This window comes from Arvicanthis niloticus, chromosome 18 (genome assembly GCF_011762505.2).
Source record: "Arvicanthis niloticus isolate mArvNil1 chromosome 18, mArvNil1.pat.X, whole genome shotgun sequence".
Classification (NCBI taxonomy): Eukaryota; Metazoa; Chordata; class Mammalia; order Rodentia; family Muridae; genus Arvicanthis; species Arvicanthis niloticus.
Window position 1 is genome coordinate 32,036,502 of NC_047675.1, and position 14,203 is coordinate 32,050,704.

At 51.6% G+C, this 14,203-nt stretch overlaps 4 protein-coding genes across 4 annotated transcripts in view; 1 reads left to right on the forward strand and 3 right to left on the reverse strand.

The window, feature by feature from the left end:
• The window catches only part of Pskh1 (protein serine kinase H1), a 29,858-nt gene extending 26,712 nt beyond the window's left edge, over nt 1–3,146 (forward strand). The window contains exon 3 of the mRNA XM_034522919.2: nt 1,032–3,146. Within this exon, the coding sequence (XP_034378810.1) occupies nt 1,032–1,349 (318 nt within the window). The 3' untranslated portion in view covers nt 1,350–3,146. The remainder of the gene's footprint in view (nt 1–1,031) is intronic.
• Nucleotides 3,147–3,338: 192 nt separating this feature from the next.
• On the reverse strand, nt 3,339–5,259 carry Ctrl (chymotrypsin like). The gene is made up of 7 exons (XM_034522960.2): nt 5,156–5,259; nt 4,504–4,607; nt 4,335–4,414; nt 4,172–4,253; nt 3,844–4,024; nt 3,636–3,769; nt 3,339–3,552 (listed from the first exon to the last, which is right to left on the reverse strand). The coding sequence occupies exons 1-7, from the start codon at nt 5,205–5,207 to the stop codon at nt 3,391–3,393; spliced, it is 795 nt and encodes a 264-aa protein (XP_034378851.1). The 5' UTR covers nt 5,208–5,259; the 3' UTR covers nt 3,339–3,390.
• A 1,674-nt stretch (nt 5,260–6,933) lies between these two features.
• On the reverse strand, nt 6,934–9,488 carry Psmb10 (proteasome 20S subunit beta 10). The gene is made up of 8 exons (XM_034522552.2): nt 9,282–9,488; nt 9,000–9,087; nt 8,810–8,907; nt 8,553–8,693; nt 8,179–8,294; nt 8,013–8,071; nt 7,300–7,451; nt 6,934–7,103 (listed from the first exon to the last, which is right to left on the reverse strand). The coding sequence occupies exons 1-8, from the start codon at nt 9,335–9,337 to the stop codon at nt 6,992–6,994; spliced, it is 822 nt and encodes a 273-aa protein (XP_034378443.1). The 5' UTR covers nt 9,338–9,488; the 3' UTR covers nt 6,934–6,991.
• Nucleotides 9,489–10,877: 1,389 nt separating this feature from the next.
• Lcat (lecithin-cholesterol acyltransferase) lies at nt 10,878–14,072 on the reverse strand. The gene is made up of 6 exons (XM_034522655.2): nt 13,877–14,072; nt 12,974–13,130; nt 12,781–12,896; nt 12,588–12,683; nt 12,281–12,505; nt 10,878–11,473 (listed from the first exon to the last, which is right to left on the reverse strand). The coding sequence occupies exons 1-6, from the start codon at nt 14,028–14,030 to the stop codon at nt 10,899–10,901; spliced, it is 1,323 nt and encodes a 440-aa protein (XP_034378546.1). The 5' UTR covers nt 14,031–14,072; the 3' UTR covers nt 10,878–10,898.
• Nucleotides 14,073–14,203: the final 131 nt, after the last annotated feature.

A 14,203-nucleotide genomic window follows, 5' to 3' on the forward strand; every position in this document is an offset into this window, starting at 1 on the left:
AAAGGTCATACAAACTGGATAGAGCCTCTGAAAAGAGTTATTACCTCTCTGGCCCCAGTGTTCCCTACCTATCTTAGGGTTCTCTAGAGTCCTCTAATTCTGGATTGTAGTTCATTCCAGATACGGTCAAGTTGACAACCAATAATAGCCATTATACTACCCTATTATCAGACTGAAAAATATAGATGCATTAAATGTGATTTTCTCTTGGTGGCCAAGAGGTTCTGGCTGAGGCAGGGAATTTCTTGGAAGTTCGAAGGTGAGACTAAAAGTTCCTCTCTACTTGGCCTGGTACAAACAGATGGTTGTTGGAGTCTAGACATGGTGAAAAAATTTGGATCACTCTCCAAAAATCTAGGTAGGCAATTAAGAACTGTTCTCACAAAGTACCTAGGTTCATTTCCCAGTACTCACATAAGAGCTCACAGCTGCCTGTAACTCCAGTTCCATCTGTCCTCCATCGGATAGCACCTGTATATATGTGGTATATACTCGTAGACTCAGGTACACACACATATAAATATTTAAAAAAAAAAAAAAAAAACCCTCCTATCCAGGTGTGGTGATGCATGCCTTTTATCTCAGCACTCAGGAAACGGGGGCAGGTGGCTGGATCTCTAACATTACAGACTAGCCTGGTCTACATATTGAGTTCTAGGTCAGGGAGGGTTATACAAAGAGACCTTGTTTCAAAAACAAACAAAAAACTCCCAAAGGTATGTTAGGGGTCTGTGAGGGGGACACCTTCTTTAGCCAGGCTTTGGGTGCAGAACACCGTAGGTTAGACTATAGGTCCTTTTCCTCCTTGCCAGCCTCCTCACCGAGCATCAAGCATCACCTGCCCAGTAACCTGAGTCAGCAGGGAAGGGAAGGGAAGGAAGGGAAAGGAGTTTCCGTATGGTGGAGGAGAGGTGTTGCTTGTCTAGACAGTGCACAGATGCTGGGTAGCTCCTAGTTCTGTGGTGTGGGCATCATCCAGATGGGAGAGCAGTGTTGAGTCTCTCACACTAATGCTTGTCCTTGGTTTCTAGCCCTGGCCTAGTGTATCTAATCTGGCCAAGGACTTCATTGACCGCCTGCTGACTGTGGACCCTGGAGCGCGGATGACTGCACTGCAGGCCCTAAGACACCCGTGGGTAGTAAGCATGGCAGCCTCTTCATCCATGAAGAATCTGCACCGCTCCATCTCCCAGAATCTCCTCAAGCGTGCTTCCTCTCGTTGCCAGAGCACCAAATCTTCCCAGTCCACACGTTCCAGCCGCTCTACGCGCTCCAACAAGTCACGTCGTGTTCGGGAGCGCGAACTGCGGGAGCTTAACCTGCGCTATCAACAGCAGTATAATGGCTGAGCCACCAGCCATGGCAGGGGCACACTAGTGTCTCATCCTGGGTACTTTCTGCCATGTCACCTGGGCCCAATACCTTCTCTATAGCTAGACCTCATGCCCAGCAGTATGTAGAGCATGTCTGGACCCAGCTCCTCTCTGTACCTTTAGTAGCCCCTACCTCCTATCATGGGCCTGGGAATGTTATGATGGAATGGTGGCCCAGGGCCACTTGAACTGGGAGCCTGGTAGGCAACTGGTCTGTTTGAGTTGGGAAAAGGTGCAGGACTGAGTTTCCACTGATCTTAATTTTTGCCACTTTTTTGAACCAAGTTGGGGGGCGGGGCTCCTGTGCTCCTGTGTTAGGTAGAAAGGGTCCTGTGGCTCAGGACTCTTAGTCCATTACTTTTATAACCCCCGTCCCCCCACAGAGCAGTGGTATAGCTCCCATATTGTCTGCCATGCTAGTCCTTAAGGTTATGCTCCAGTGGGAGGTCTGGCTTGTGCCATAGCTAAATTGCCTCATTAGTCCCTTAGGTGCAGTTAGATTCGAACAACTTTGTTTCCCCCAGCCAAGATCTGTCTCTCTTCATGGTGCCACCAGGGACCCCTCTAGAGACTGTGGCATGGACCTTAGCCTCAGGCTCCAGCCTCTGTATGAGCGGGATCCTGTCTATCACGATCAGTGCCTTTGCAGAGCCCACTATTGTCTGTCTCTCCCACTTGGATGCCATTTCCCTCCCCAGCTGCCTCCTTCCCAACAGTGAGGGGTTAAAGGGAGATCCACTGCTGCTACCTGGGGATGGATGTGCCTGAAGAAGGTTCTCCTCAACTTTATCAGCAACCTCTCTTCTGTCTTTTGCTGTATTGCCCTTTGCTGCTTCCCTCCTGGAGCTGCCAGGCCCTCCTTTATAGCTCCATCGGGCCACCTAGTGTCTGGTGTGGGTATAGGTGGCCAGGGGACGGGGTGGTGACTGGTGCACAACCTTGCAAACCCACAGCCCTCCAAACAGAAGAGGACAGAAAGGAGTTGCTGAATTGGGGGAAGAGTCCTGGGCTGCTCAACTCCCCTTCTGTTCAGTTTCTCCAAACCTCACCTTGGAACTTAGCCATACTGTGTTACCTGCCTCTGAACCCTGGGTGCCTTGGCTGCTGGCCTTGTCCTATTTGCCGTGTGCCCGCTTCTTTTCACAGCATTAACTTTCCAGGTTGGCCCCACTGAGTCTCAGGCTGGAGGGAGCCCTTCTGGGAGGTAGGGTAGGGTTGCAGGGGCTGCTCTCCCAGAGGACTGAGCTACAACAGTCCCTATAGCTGTCATGGTCTCCCCTACCACCACCATATTAGGCTGGAATATGACCTCCCTCCCTCTGTAGCTGCTTTCAGTGGGTAGGAAGGGGCCAGACAGAGCCTAGCAAGGCACTCTTCTACATATGCCTCCTCTGCTGGGAAACCAAACCAAAGAGACCACTTGTGCCAAGTCAATTGTGCCTTCTGTATGCTCTCCTCACACCCTCCCCCTGGATAGGAGGCCATGGAGAGCCACAGCTTCAGAGTTCCCCCCACCTACCAGTTCCCCAGGAATCTCGGGTGTGAACCACTGGGGATTCATTTTCTCTCTTGCCCAAAGTGAGTCTGGCTGAGAGGCTAAGACAGAGGGAGTTTAGTGCCTTGGGCCTTTGATAGGTCCACCAGGCCTTCATGCCGTGAACTACGGATGGAGAATGTGCAGGTATTTATTTTGTGTACTCTGTAAATGTATCTTCTGTATCCAATAAACAGGCTGCCCTCCCTCAGGGAAGGCTGCCATTTTTTCTGACCATACTGATTGTGCCATGGGACTGGTGGATTGTTCAAAAAGAGGAGTAAGGGCCACCATCTGGGCTGATGAGTGTAGGGAGATCTTGGCTCCTCAGCTGGTGCTATACCAGAAGACAAAGTCCAAGTCAGGGGCAGAACCCTTAAGAGCCTCTCCTTCCCACTAAGCCAGGATGAAGGCTGAGGCTACACAAGAGAAACAGGCTGGTCTGTTTATTGGATTGAGCTGGGGAAAGGATCCATGGACAGTTTAGTTGTTGGCCATGACTTGGTTGATCCAGGTGTTGAACTTGCTGACCCGAGCGTACATGGCAGGTGATTGTACATTGCAGTGTTCATTGCCCCAGGAGACAATACCAATAAGCACCCAGGTGTTTCCCTTCTGGCAGACAAGAGGGCCTCCTGAGTCACCCTGAAAGGGAAGAAAAGGGGAAAGGTCAGCATAGCAGTTTGGGGAAGTGTACCATGGGATAGCACAGAGGACAGGGTGCTTACCTGACACGAGGAGGCACCTGCACCACCCGCACATATCATGGAATCAGTAATGCGTGAACCCCAATACTGCCGACACTGATTCACAGTGACCAGGGGGAGAACTACTTGCTGCAGACGTGCTGGTGTCACATTGCCTGTGAGCCAGGAGAGGTGGTCAGGCTGGCCCAGGATGCTTTTCCGGTCTCCCCTCACTCACTCAAGTTCTTACCCACACCACTGATCCTGCCCCAGCCAGTGGTGACGCATGTGAGGCCCGCAGGCAGTGCCTCATTTGAGGAAGCCAGGCAGACTGGTGAGACTTGTGCTGTGTACCGGGCTGGTGAGGCAAGCTTCAGGAGAGTCACATCATTGTTGAAAGTGTTGGAGTTCCAGTTAGGGTGTGTGATAGCCTGTGGAGCCATTCAAGACCCATGTAAGGCTGAAGTGGGCACAGGCACCGAGGTCGGTGCTGAGGCGGGAAAGTCAGTGTCCAAAGCAGGATACCTGCAGCCCATTTCAGCCCATTTTCCCTTTCTACACAGGCAGCCAGTACTTACCTTCGAGATAGAGAGCACCTGCACAGGTTCAGCATTGGAAGATCGGTCATATTCTCCCAAAATAACAAAGTGGCGTCCAGGCCTGCAAGGATAATGGGAACCGGTAGCTGTTAAGTGGTTTCAGAGGGGGCCATCCCGCAGAGGGGAAGTGGAATACACTCACGTGACTTTGCAGTGGGCAGCAGTGACCACCCAGTTCTGGCTGATGAGAGAACCACCACAGAAATGGAACCCAGTGCTATCCTAGGGCCAAAAGTCAAATACATGAGTGGGTTTAAGTTACCCATAGGCCTAAAGCACCCAGGACCCCGACTGACCCCTAGGGTGCGTACCTGTAGAGACACCTGCCAGGGCCAGGAGCCTGGCACTGCATTCTCCCCATTGACAATCCTCTGGTTGTAGCTCAGTACAGGTGTGATGGCGGGAACACCACAGCCTGAACATAAGGCTGGTGAGAATCCAATCCCAGCCTACCTCTCCCTAACGTCTTCCTCAAGGTGCCCCCAAACTATAGATCCAGAGGGGTCCAGGGGGCTTACTAGTCCTCACCTAGAATGCCTTTTAGGCATACACAGCTATCTTGGTTACCCCACCCTACCAGCCTTCAAGTCCTGTGCATGCTATCACATCTACCCACCTAGTCCTAATGTTCTTCAAGCCACTTTTCTCTCTAATTCCTGGTATCATCTCCTTGCCCTTTATTTTTCTAGGCCTGAGCAGTCTACCATGCAGCTGGAAGGCTTTGTTAGTCTATACACATCTTATATGTTTTCCTGAGCCTTCGAAGGTCTGGCTCAAGCTCCTGTCTCCTTTGTGAGACTGGTTCCTGGCTCTTCCCTTACTCCCAGCCCTGAGGGTTTCTTCCTTTGCTTACACTGTCCGTTCCCTTCTAGCCAGGCTGGCTCCTTGTCTGGGCCCCTGAACAGGAGCTGGAAGCTGAGTTGTGCTAAGTTGTTCAGTCAAGGTCAGTCTCAGCCCACTTACCCCAGGAGGAGCCAAGGAGGACCAGGCTGAGGGTTAGGCTGAGCAGTACCATTGTGGAAAATAAGAAATGATGTTTAGATGGCCTGGCTTTATTTATGGGGATCCTTGTCCTTGGACAGAAGTCTTGGGCCTGAGACTAGGCCAGCTGTGTGGTCTTGGCATAGCCCCACACCTGCTTTTAGGAGAGGATTTCTCAGGCCGAAGTCCTTGGGATTATCAAATACCCAGGTGTGAGGTTCTCACCTCTGCCTTCCCAAGCCTTGGCTTCCTATTGACTTTCTGAATCACTTCCTACCCCAAGTGTTGACAACTGGGTACCAACGACAAATGGCTGAACTAGGTCTAAAGTGTCAACCTGGTTGGTGGTTGTGGACCTATGAAATTTCCCAAGGCTATCAGGAATATTGAACTTCCAGAAAAGCCTGTTCAGAACACAGGGGTGTTGTGACTGGTGGAGAGAATGGCCAGATGTAGCCCATCTCTGCCAGGAAGGCCAGGGATGAAGGTTCTGGCAGGTTGTGAATCCTAACAGACATCATCTTGGATTTCTCATCAGTATGGAACAGGAGTCAGCGGTCTGCCCAGAGAGGCAGATTCTCTTACCAGCACAAGGCAAACTTCATGCGTCTGGCTGAGACCTATGTTACTGGTAAGTGTGAGCTCTCAGTGACTGACAGACCCTGGGTTGAAGTTGGTAGTAGAAGTCTGTTTCTAGACCTCAGACTGCCATAGGAGAGATCTGTGCACAGCATATTTGTTACTGAGCTTCACGCTGAGCTTGAACCGATGGAGAAAAGGTACTTCTGTATGCAGAGTTGCAAAGGTGAGTTGGCTTGAATTTTTCTAGGGTATCAGAGTCTTTGATGGGCTCAAGAATACCTCAGTCTAAAATGTGAAACAGGTAAATGGGTAAGGACACAAGATCAGATCTGACAAAATATGAATTACCAAGGCTGGTGGACATATGGATGTTTACTAAGCAAGTCCTTTAGCTGTACTATCATATATACAATCTTTCATAATAAAGTCTTAGGGAGAACACACAACCATCAGCCAAGGGTGTCCAGCCTGGAGGAGAACCTCTCGAGAATGTGCCTTATCAGTTCTGAAGCCCCAAATGGAGCTTAGCTACTCTGGGGGCAGGATGTTCCTACCAGCACCCAGAGGACCTGGCACTCAGTGAAGAACCTTGCTAGGAACTCAGCAAAGGTTTCTTGCTAATTGTATCATCTTTTCCCACGAGTCCATAACTCCTTTCAGCCCAGGGAACAGAGTCAATCTCCCTACTCACAGTCCCACCTGTGCAGATAAGGCTTAGCTTTTCACAAGCTCACATATGCTTGGTCATCTGAGGGCTGTCATATAAGAGGATCTGTAGGTGGTGAAGGGTGCTTGGTGAGAACTTGCCCTTAGAGTCAGGAAATAGTTGCTCGATCAGCATTTTAGCCTCCCAAGGACCCAGGGTAGCTGGCAGGAATAGGTGGTTACTGATCAGACAGGGAAAGGCTAACAGTGGGGATTGTCCATCGGGGCTTCCAAGACAGGGTATTGGTAGGATAAGCTACCATATGGAACTATGGTTTGGGGATTATAGGATATAGCTTTCCATCCCAAAGCCTCAAAGTGCTGGCTGGGGCTGGGATTCTGCATGGATAGATCCCTGAGGTGATGATGAAGAGGACCTCAGGCGGGGAACTGGGTCTTACTCCTTAGATGGATACCACAGCCACCAAGCTCATACAGCTGCTTGGCAAGAAAGACACAGTCTTCGGTTTGAGTGTTTTGTATTTCCTGGATTTATTCACCCTGGTTCCAAACTCCACATCTCAGGCCACTTCATTCCACCTCCATGGCCTGCACAGTCTCCTCGAGAAGTTCCAGGGTCAGAGGTCTCACTTCCTGGGTCAGGACAGGTGTGGTTCCGGGAGCAAAGTGGTAACGGCCAGCTCTAGAAAGGAGGGCCAGCCTTTTAGAATGCAGCCTGTCCCGAGCACACACGCGCACGCACGTGTGCTCTCACACACACACACACACACACACACACACACACACACGCACATGCACACACACACACACACACACACACACACGCGCACACACACACACACACACAAACACACACACCTCCCTTCCCCTGCTCCTACCTCTGCACAGGCTCTGTGGGTGAGCTCAATGCTCTCACCAGCTTGGCACCCCCTGCAGTGATCACACAGGCATCCACACTGCCTCCAGAGCCCAGGTCACTTAGGATCCCTGCTGTGATGGCTTCCACCAGCAGCTCTTGTGCAGCCTCCAGCTATGGTCGTGGGAATGAGGTTAAATGGACCTGGTGTTACTTCATTCTAACCTGGGGACTCTTCATCTTGAGGCCTAGACAAGTTGCTCTTTATGTACGGTCAGCCTCCTTTCTCTCCCTCCATTCAAAATTCCAGTCCCTTGGCTTCTGACCCCTCTCCCTCAAAACTGTGCCCTCCACCCGCTGTCCTCTGTACAAACTTCTCAGTGTCGCTTACAGCAGTCTTCCCACCCACTCTGTCACGATTCTCTCTCTGGGCCTTAGTTATCTCTGAAGCACATAGTCACCTACTTCTATCCCACTCCAAAGTCCAGAACTCAAACCTCATACAGAGCCCCACTGGGCTTTACCACTTCCTTCAGTATTCGAATCATTCGTTGTGAGCTTCCGCTTCTCTCTGTGGTCTAAGCTTGGTTACTGACTGGCCCTCACTTCAACTTTATTCAGTTCCTACTAAGTAGTCACCTTCACACCTACAAGCGTTCCTTGTTTCTAGACTTGGCCAGGGTTTTTTGGTACTCCCCGCCAGTGAGCATGAAGTAATGGGCAGAAGTCGCTCACCGTCATGTTTGGCTGGAACCGGTCCTCCAACAGTGCCACGGCTGCATCTTGACCGGAGCCTGCAGGTGGGAAGGGGCATCTGAAGTCAGCTGTAGCTGCTGAGGTACAAACCTTGAAAGCAGGGTTGCAGGAGTAGGATTCGTGTGAAAAGGGTGGAAGCGCTCACCAAGGGCAGTAAAGGGCAGACGGCTGTAGGAACCATGTGGGTGCACGCTGTAGAGTTGCGGTCCGTTCAAATCAACCCCGCCCACAATCAATGATGCTCCCACGTGGCCTTGGTACCTGTGGAGGAGCCGGCAGGGTTGTTGTCAGCAGGCAGGCCCCGCCCATTATATACTTTTTGGTCTGAGTCCCACCCCTTCCTTTTGGCCTGGCGTCCTACAATTGAGGTTGCCTCTTCCGGAACTCAGCTTGCTCTGTGTTCTTCCGGTCTCCCTGCTGGTCGCAGCCCCGATTTTTTTTTCCCGCCCCACCTTCTGTCAACCCCACCCACCGACAGATACACCCCCCCTCCCCCATCATCTTAGTCCCACTTCTCACCGGAAGAGCGTCTGGCGCAGGATACGGGTGACCGTGGCCACCCGAGGCTCACGGCCAGTGGACAGCGCATGTAGTTCCATCTTAGAAGCTGCCATCCGCGTGGTCATCTCAGTGTCCGCAGCTACTCCAGCCCCACAGCAACTAAGGGGGAAAGGGATGATAGATGTGGACAGGGACGTGCAGGGGGACAAAGTAGGGCGTGAACGACAGTGCAGCTTTATGTTTGAATATGGGGACTGCCACCGAGGGATACTGACTAGATTTTGGGGGCGATGAAGTGGATCTTCTCGCAGCTTTTGTCCGCCACAACCGAATCGTTAGTGGCCCGCGTGTCCGCGCCCAGGATGACTCCATCCTGCAGGGGAAGAGCCCACCCCTTAATGCCCACCTGATCTCCGCAGTGGCTGCCTTGCCCTTCTAGCCCCCCAGCCTTATCACCCCGCTTACTCGGAACACAAGTCCCGCGATGGTAGTCCCTGTCTTGCGTGCATGAGGGACCCGAAGCCCCGGAAGGACGTGTTCCAAGGACGCATTCCTGGAAACATTGGGGTGACTCGCATTTCAGTTCTGCACCTAGGGAGGGTCCTTGAACCGGTCCCCAAACCCATCTCTACTTTCCTCATCTCCTGGGTTAAGCCCCTACTTGGTCACCCAACATAGGGTTCCCCCCAGTCCACCAATAAAACAAGGCACCAACAGTTCGTGACTAGAACTCCACTCCCCCTTCACCTCTGGCAGTTCTCGAAAGAGAAGCCTCCTCTGTGCTCCACTGCCTGCTTCAGCATCTCGGGGCAGGAAGGCCAGTTGAGATGTGGGGGTCTCGATGGGTGGATCAGATGAAAATAGTGAAGCCACGGGGAGCAGAGGCGTCTGTCGTGGCTTCTGTGGGACTTTTCGGACACGTCCTACTTTCGCTTTCACCCTCACACTAGTTCAGAGGCTCTGTGCATCTATCTTCTCTTTCACTTTCGCCTTGGCTTCTAGTCCCCAGTAGCTTGAGGAAGGGCCTTGTCAGGCCTTCCACGGTGCGCCTTAGTTCCTCCATTCCCATCTCATCGGACCCCCCCCCCCCCCAGCACTGCAAGCACATATATATGTTCAGGTACAACATTCACACATACAACTCCTTAAAGAGTAGTGTGACATTTGTAACAGGTGATGTACAGGCTTAAAGAGGTTAGTGAAATAAAACACAAAATGCTGATTAAAAAAGTAGAAATCAAGCCGTTTTAGTCTTAATTATGTGTATGAGTGAATGTGGCATGTGCATGCCAGGTGCCCACCAAGGTGGGAAGAAGGCACCAGATCCCCTGGAACTGAAGTTACAGATGGTCCTGAGCCACCATATGGGCATTGGGAACCAAACCCAGGTCTGCAAGTGCAATAAATGCTCTTAACTTCTGAGCTCAATCTCTAAAGTCCCAAATTAAACCTTCTTTAGATGAACTGTTGTTATTCCTTCAGATCCTAAACTTTTTTTTTTTTGGGGGGGGGGGCTGGCATTGAAAAATGGTTTTTCAGTTGTAGCCCTGTCTGTCCTGGAATAAGCTCTGCAGACAAGGCTGGCCTGAAGAGATTAAAGGCATGTGTACCTGGCCCTACCTTTAAAAAATTTTTATGACTTATTTTTATGTGCATTGGTGTTTTGTCTGCATGTCTGTGTGAGGGTGCCAGAACCCCTAAAACTGGAGTTACATACAGTTTTGAGCATGTGGGTGCTGGGTTTTGAACCTGGGTCCTCTGGAAAAAACAGCTTCTTTCAACAGAAGCTCCGGCCCCTTTTTTTAAATTTTTAATTCTGGATGTGGAATCCAAGCTCTTACATGAACAATCCCCAGCCCCAGCCCCTGTATTTTAAATTCTATTGATTTGTTTGTGTTTTTGAGACAGGATCTATAGTCCTGGCTGTCCTGGAACTCTGTAGATCAGGGTGGCCTACACAGAGATCTGCCTGCCTCTGCCTCCCAAGTGCTGAGTTAAAGGCTGCGCCAGCATGCTCTATTGTAAATTTCTGTATCCAACCAGAACTCAAAAGTTGGTTTCAAGTCATATTTCTCTGTGTCCCCATTCCAACAGCTATACGCAGATCTGAATATGGCATGGGCGCTGAGAAGGCAGGCTCAGAGCAAGCTTTCTGAGCAGCTCAACCAGGGCAATGAAAATCTATTCACACATCTCAAAGTCAGTCCATTCTGGGACCTTACCAAAGCCCATTGTACCTCGTGTTCCCCTAAGTCCTGGGCCAGGTGATGTATGAGTCAGCCAGGTGATGCATGAATCTAAGGATCCTAGTAGTGCCTTCCCCTTACCCATAACTCACTGGACTTATTTATAACAGCTAGGTCTTTATTCAGGGGGTAGGGTACCTAGGCTGGCAGCTGGGGACTTAGGAGTGCCATGGCGGTAGGCACCCAGTAGGATGGCATTGATATGTTCCAGTGTCTTATTGCTGAAGACCATGTTGAGATGATCTGTCCCATTCATGGGCAGCAAGTGTACAGGCTGTGATTGGCGGCCCTGCCACTGGCCACAGAGCTCAGTGCTTCGTGTGGCCACGGTGTCATCCCCATCCTCATAGAGTGCAGCCACTGGGTCTTTGTAGGGGAAGTTGTGGTCATAGATGTAGGTGTGTGGTGTGGGTATGCCCACGCCGTATAGACAATATACTTCGACACCAGGTGCTGGGAGGCCTTCCAGTAGGTCGCGAGACTGCAGAAACATGTGCCAGCCTTCTTCAAAATGCAGATCTGCAAAAAAACGCTCGAAGTCTTGGCTGGTGTAGTTGAAATTTGGTGTGGAAATGAACACATGGTCTTCAGGCCACACCCGGTGCGCTGGGAACATCCAGGGGGAAGTCGTGGTTATGCGCTGCTCCTCTCTCAGCTTTATGTTGGACATGATCGGGATGCCCTGGTTGTCACCTGTAGGACAGAGTAGGATAAGGTGGGAGAGGGTGCTGGGCCCTGGCCACAGTTTACCTCAGTGAAGCACTCAACCTACCGCATCCTTGATTCCAAGACACAGACGAGAGCAGGCCTAGTGTTCAGTTAAGTGCTCAATATGGTTATTTAATAAAAGAGGCTATGTTGGTCAAACAGGTAAGACAGGGCCTCAAACAGAGTAACAGAGTGGATGGGAAGAGGGGCGGTTAAAGAGAATAAGGTGTGCGCGCACAGCACCGCTGTTCTTCCTTGGGCCCTCTGCCTATGCTGCACAGTGGTCATAGAATTGTATTTTTGGAGGTTTAGATGGTTTCTGTTTTACATTTAGTCATACAGCCTGGTGGATCACTCACCAGACTGTAAACTTCAGTGAACACTGAGCCTTGCTTGCTGAGCCCAGTATACAGTGGTGTTCAGTGAGTGGCAGCTGTATTCGTGCTGGGTCCCTGGGGCTACTGCTCAAAAAGGACCAAGAAGGATCCCTAGGTTTGGCTATGGCAGATCCTGTCCTTGATGAAACAGATTCCTGGGCACAAGGGCTCTGGGAGGTAAAATGTAGCTAAAAAGCCTTAGTGTACAGACAGGACTTGGGGCTACGAGGGGCAAATCTGGGGTTGACAGATGACTGGGGATTAGCTTCCTCTATCAGCACTCAAAGACTCTGGAAGGAGATGTCCAAATGGCGCTGCTTTCAAGAAACTAACAGACAGCAGGTATGCCCCCACAGACAATATCCCGGGCAACACCGAGCAGACCTGGAGTGACAGCGACCGAGAGGCTCCTCACCTGAGGCCAGGATCCGCATGGGCTTGATGGAACCACCCCATGGAGCCCCGAGAGAGATAAACCCATCGATGAAGCGGTCCTTCCAGGACTGAGGCTGACGCAGTAAGAAATGGAGCACATGTAGGGACCCAAGGCTGTGCCCAATAAGGAAGACAGGCTTCTCGTAAGCGTCATACATCTCCTCTACCAGTCCGGCCAGCTTCTGGTAGTATTCATCCTGCTGGCCTGAAGATGGGTAGATAGGTCAGGGCAGTTAGGGTCTGGGACCACCTGTCATGGCCCCAGCCCATCGCCTGCAAACACTTACGGGGTGCCAGACGCCAGTCATAGGGTGCGGCCCGCACTGTCTCATCCCGAACATATCCATTGTTAACCAGATTCTGCACCAGTGTGTGCAGGTAGCCTGTGGGGAGGCAGAAACAGAGGGGGACTCTGTCCATTACATCTGCAGGCTACCATGATGACCAAGAAGATCCCCTGCCTTTCCTGAGTATACACACCTGCTAGCTTGTTGTCATCCAAGTATTCAACAGAATAGGTCTTGCCAAAGCCAGGGACACGGATCTGTACACCAGGGGCATTGGATAGGCTCCCAGAGCTGCGGTTGTAGACAACCCTGGGGACAGTGGGACATTTAGCAGCCAGCAGCCAAGGGTCAACATGGAGGGGCTGGGTAGACCACATGGGACATACCTGGTATTATCAATCCAGCAGTCCACCCCAAGGGGGAGAAACATGTTGAGATCCAGCCAGATGGTGAAGAAGTCCTCTGTCTTGCGGTAGCACAGCCAGTTCACCACATCTGGTTTATCGAGCTTGGCTTCTAGCCGATTCCCCATGCAGCCAGGCACTGTGGGCACCAGCTTTTGTTCTGAGCTTCTTGGCTTCTCTCCAACCCCCTTAACCCTACCACCAAAAAAGCCCACCCCTCCATCTCCTACGCCTTCAAGGTTCTACTGACACATATGCTCTCTCCGGCTTGATTATTATTGTCCCTTATTGTCCCACCGGTACCGCAGATTCCAGGCTCCCTTTAGGCACGAAGGTTCCAGGAACCAAGGCCACTGACCCCTGCCCCCATAAAACAAACATCCAGCCTGGCTTTCCATTATTGCCAAAGTCCAAGGGGAGAACAAATAGGTAAGGGGGGACAGGGGCTGGCCCTTGAACAGGGGGAAGGTCTTTATGGACCTCTCCTGCTCTCCTGCCCTGGGATATCGGGGTATCTGGCTAGGTATCTTGTTCTTGGTAAGATAGAAGCCAGGGAAGTAGTGGGCTTTAACCCAGCACCCAGTGTATCCAGAGCTGTTCATGGCTTGTAGTGCCTTGGCCAAGGCCTCAGGCAAATCTCATCCCATCCACTGACCACCACCCCAACCCCAAACCCCCGGAAAAGACAACTTGGAGACAGAACAGCGTGGAGGAAAAAGCAGCAATGTCTCTGTAGAACAAGCCTTTGGTCCTTCCCCACACCAAGTCAGGCATGAGGGCTCATGGTGGGCCAAGAGAACCTTGACAGCATCTGCTGCTGTTGGGCTTAGGACCCAGGCTCCCCAGGGTCTCGCTTGATGTATCAGGGGCCTAGTGGGGGCTTACCGAGGATGACAGGCCGTGTGTGGTTACTGAGTTCAGCCTTGGGCGTGGTGTGCGGGGGGAAGAGCACATTGAGGAGCCAGAAGGGGGTGGCAGGAGGGAGCAGTAGCCCCAACAGCAACAGCACCCATTGCCATGGGGAGCCAGGCAGCCCCATTACAGCCCAGTGCCTACTGCCAGATGAGGCAGTCCTGGGCTGGCCTTATCTGAACAGGGGATGGGAGGGGCCCCAGGGACAGTGGGAGGGACAGACTGTCAATGGGGGTGGCCAGGAATGGGCACAGCCTTTGGGATCTGGCTCTGGACTTGGGTTCAGTTCTGTCTTTCTTC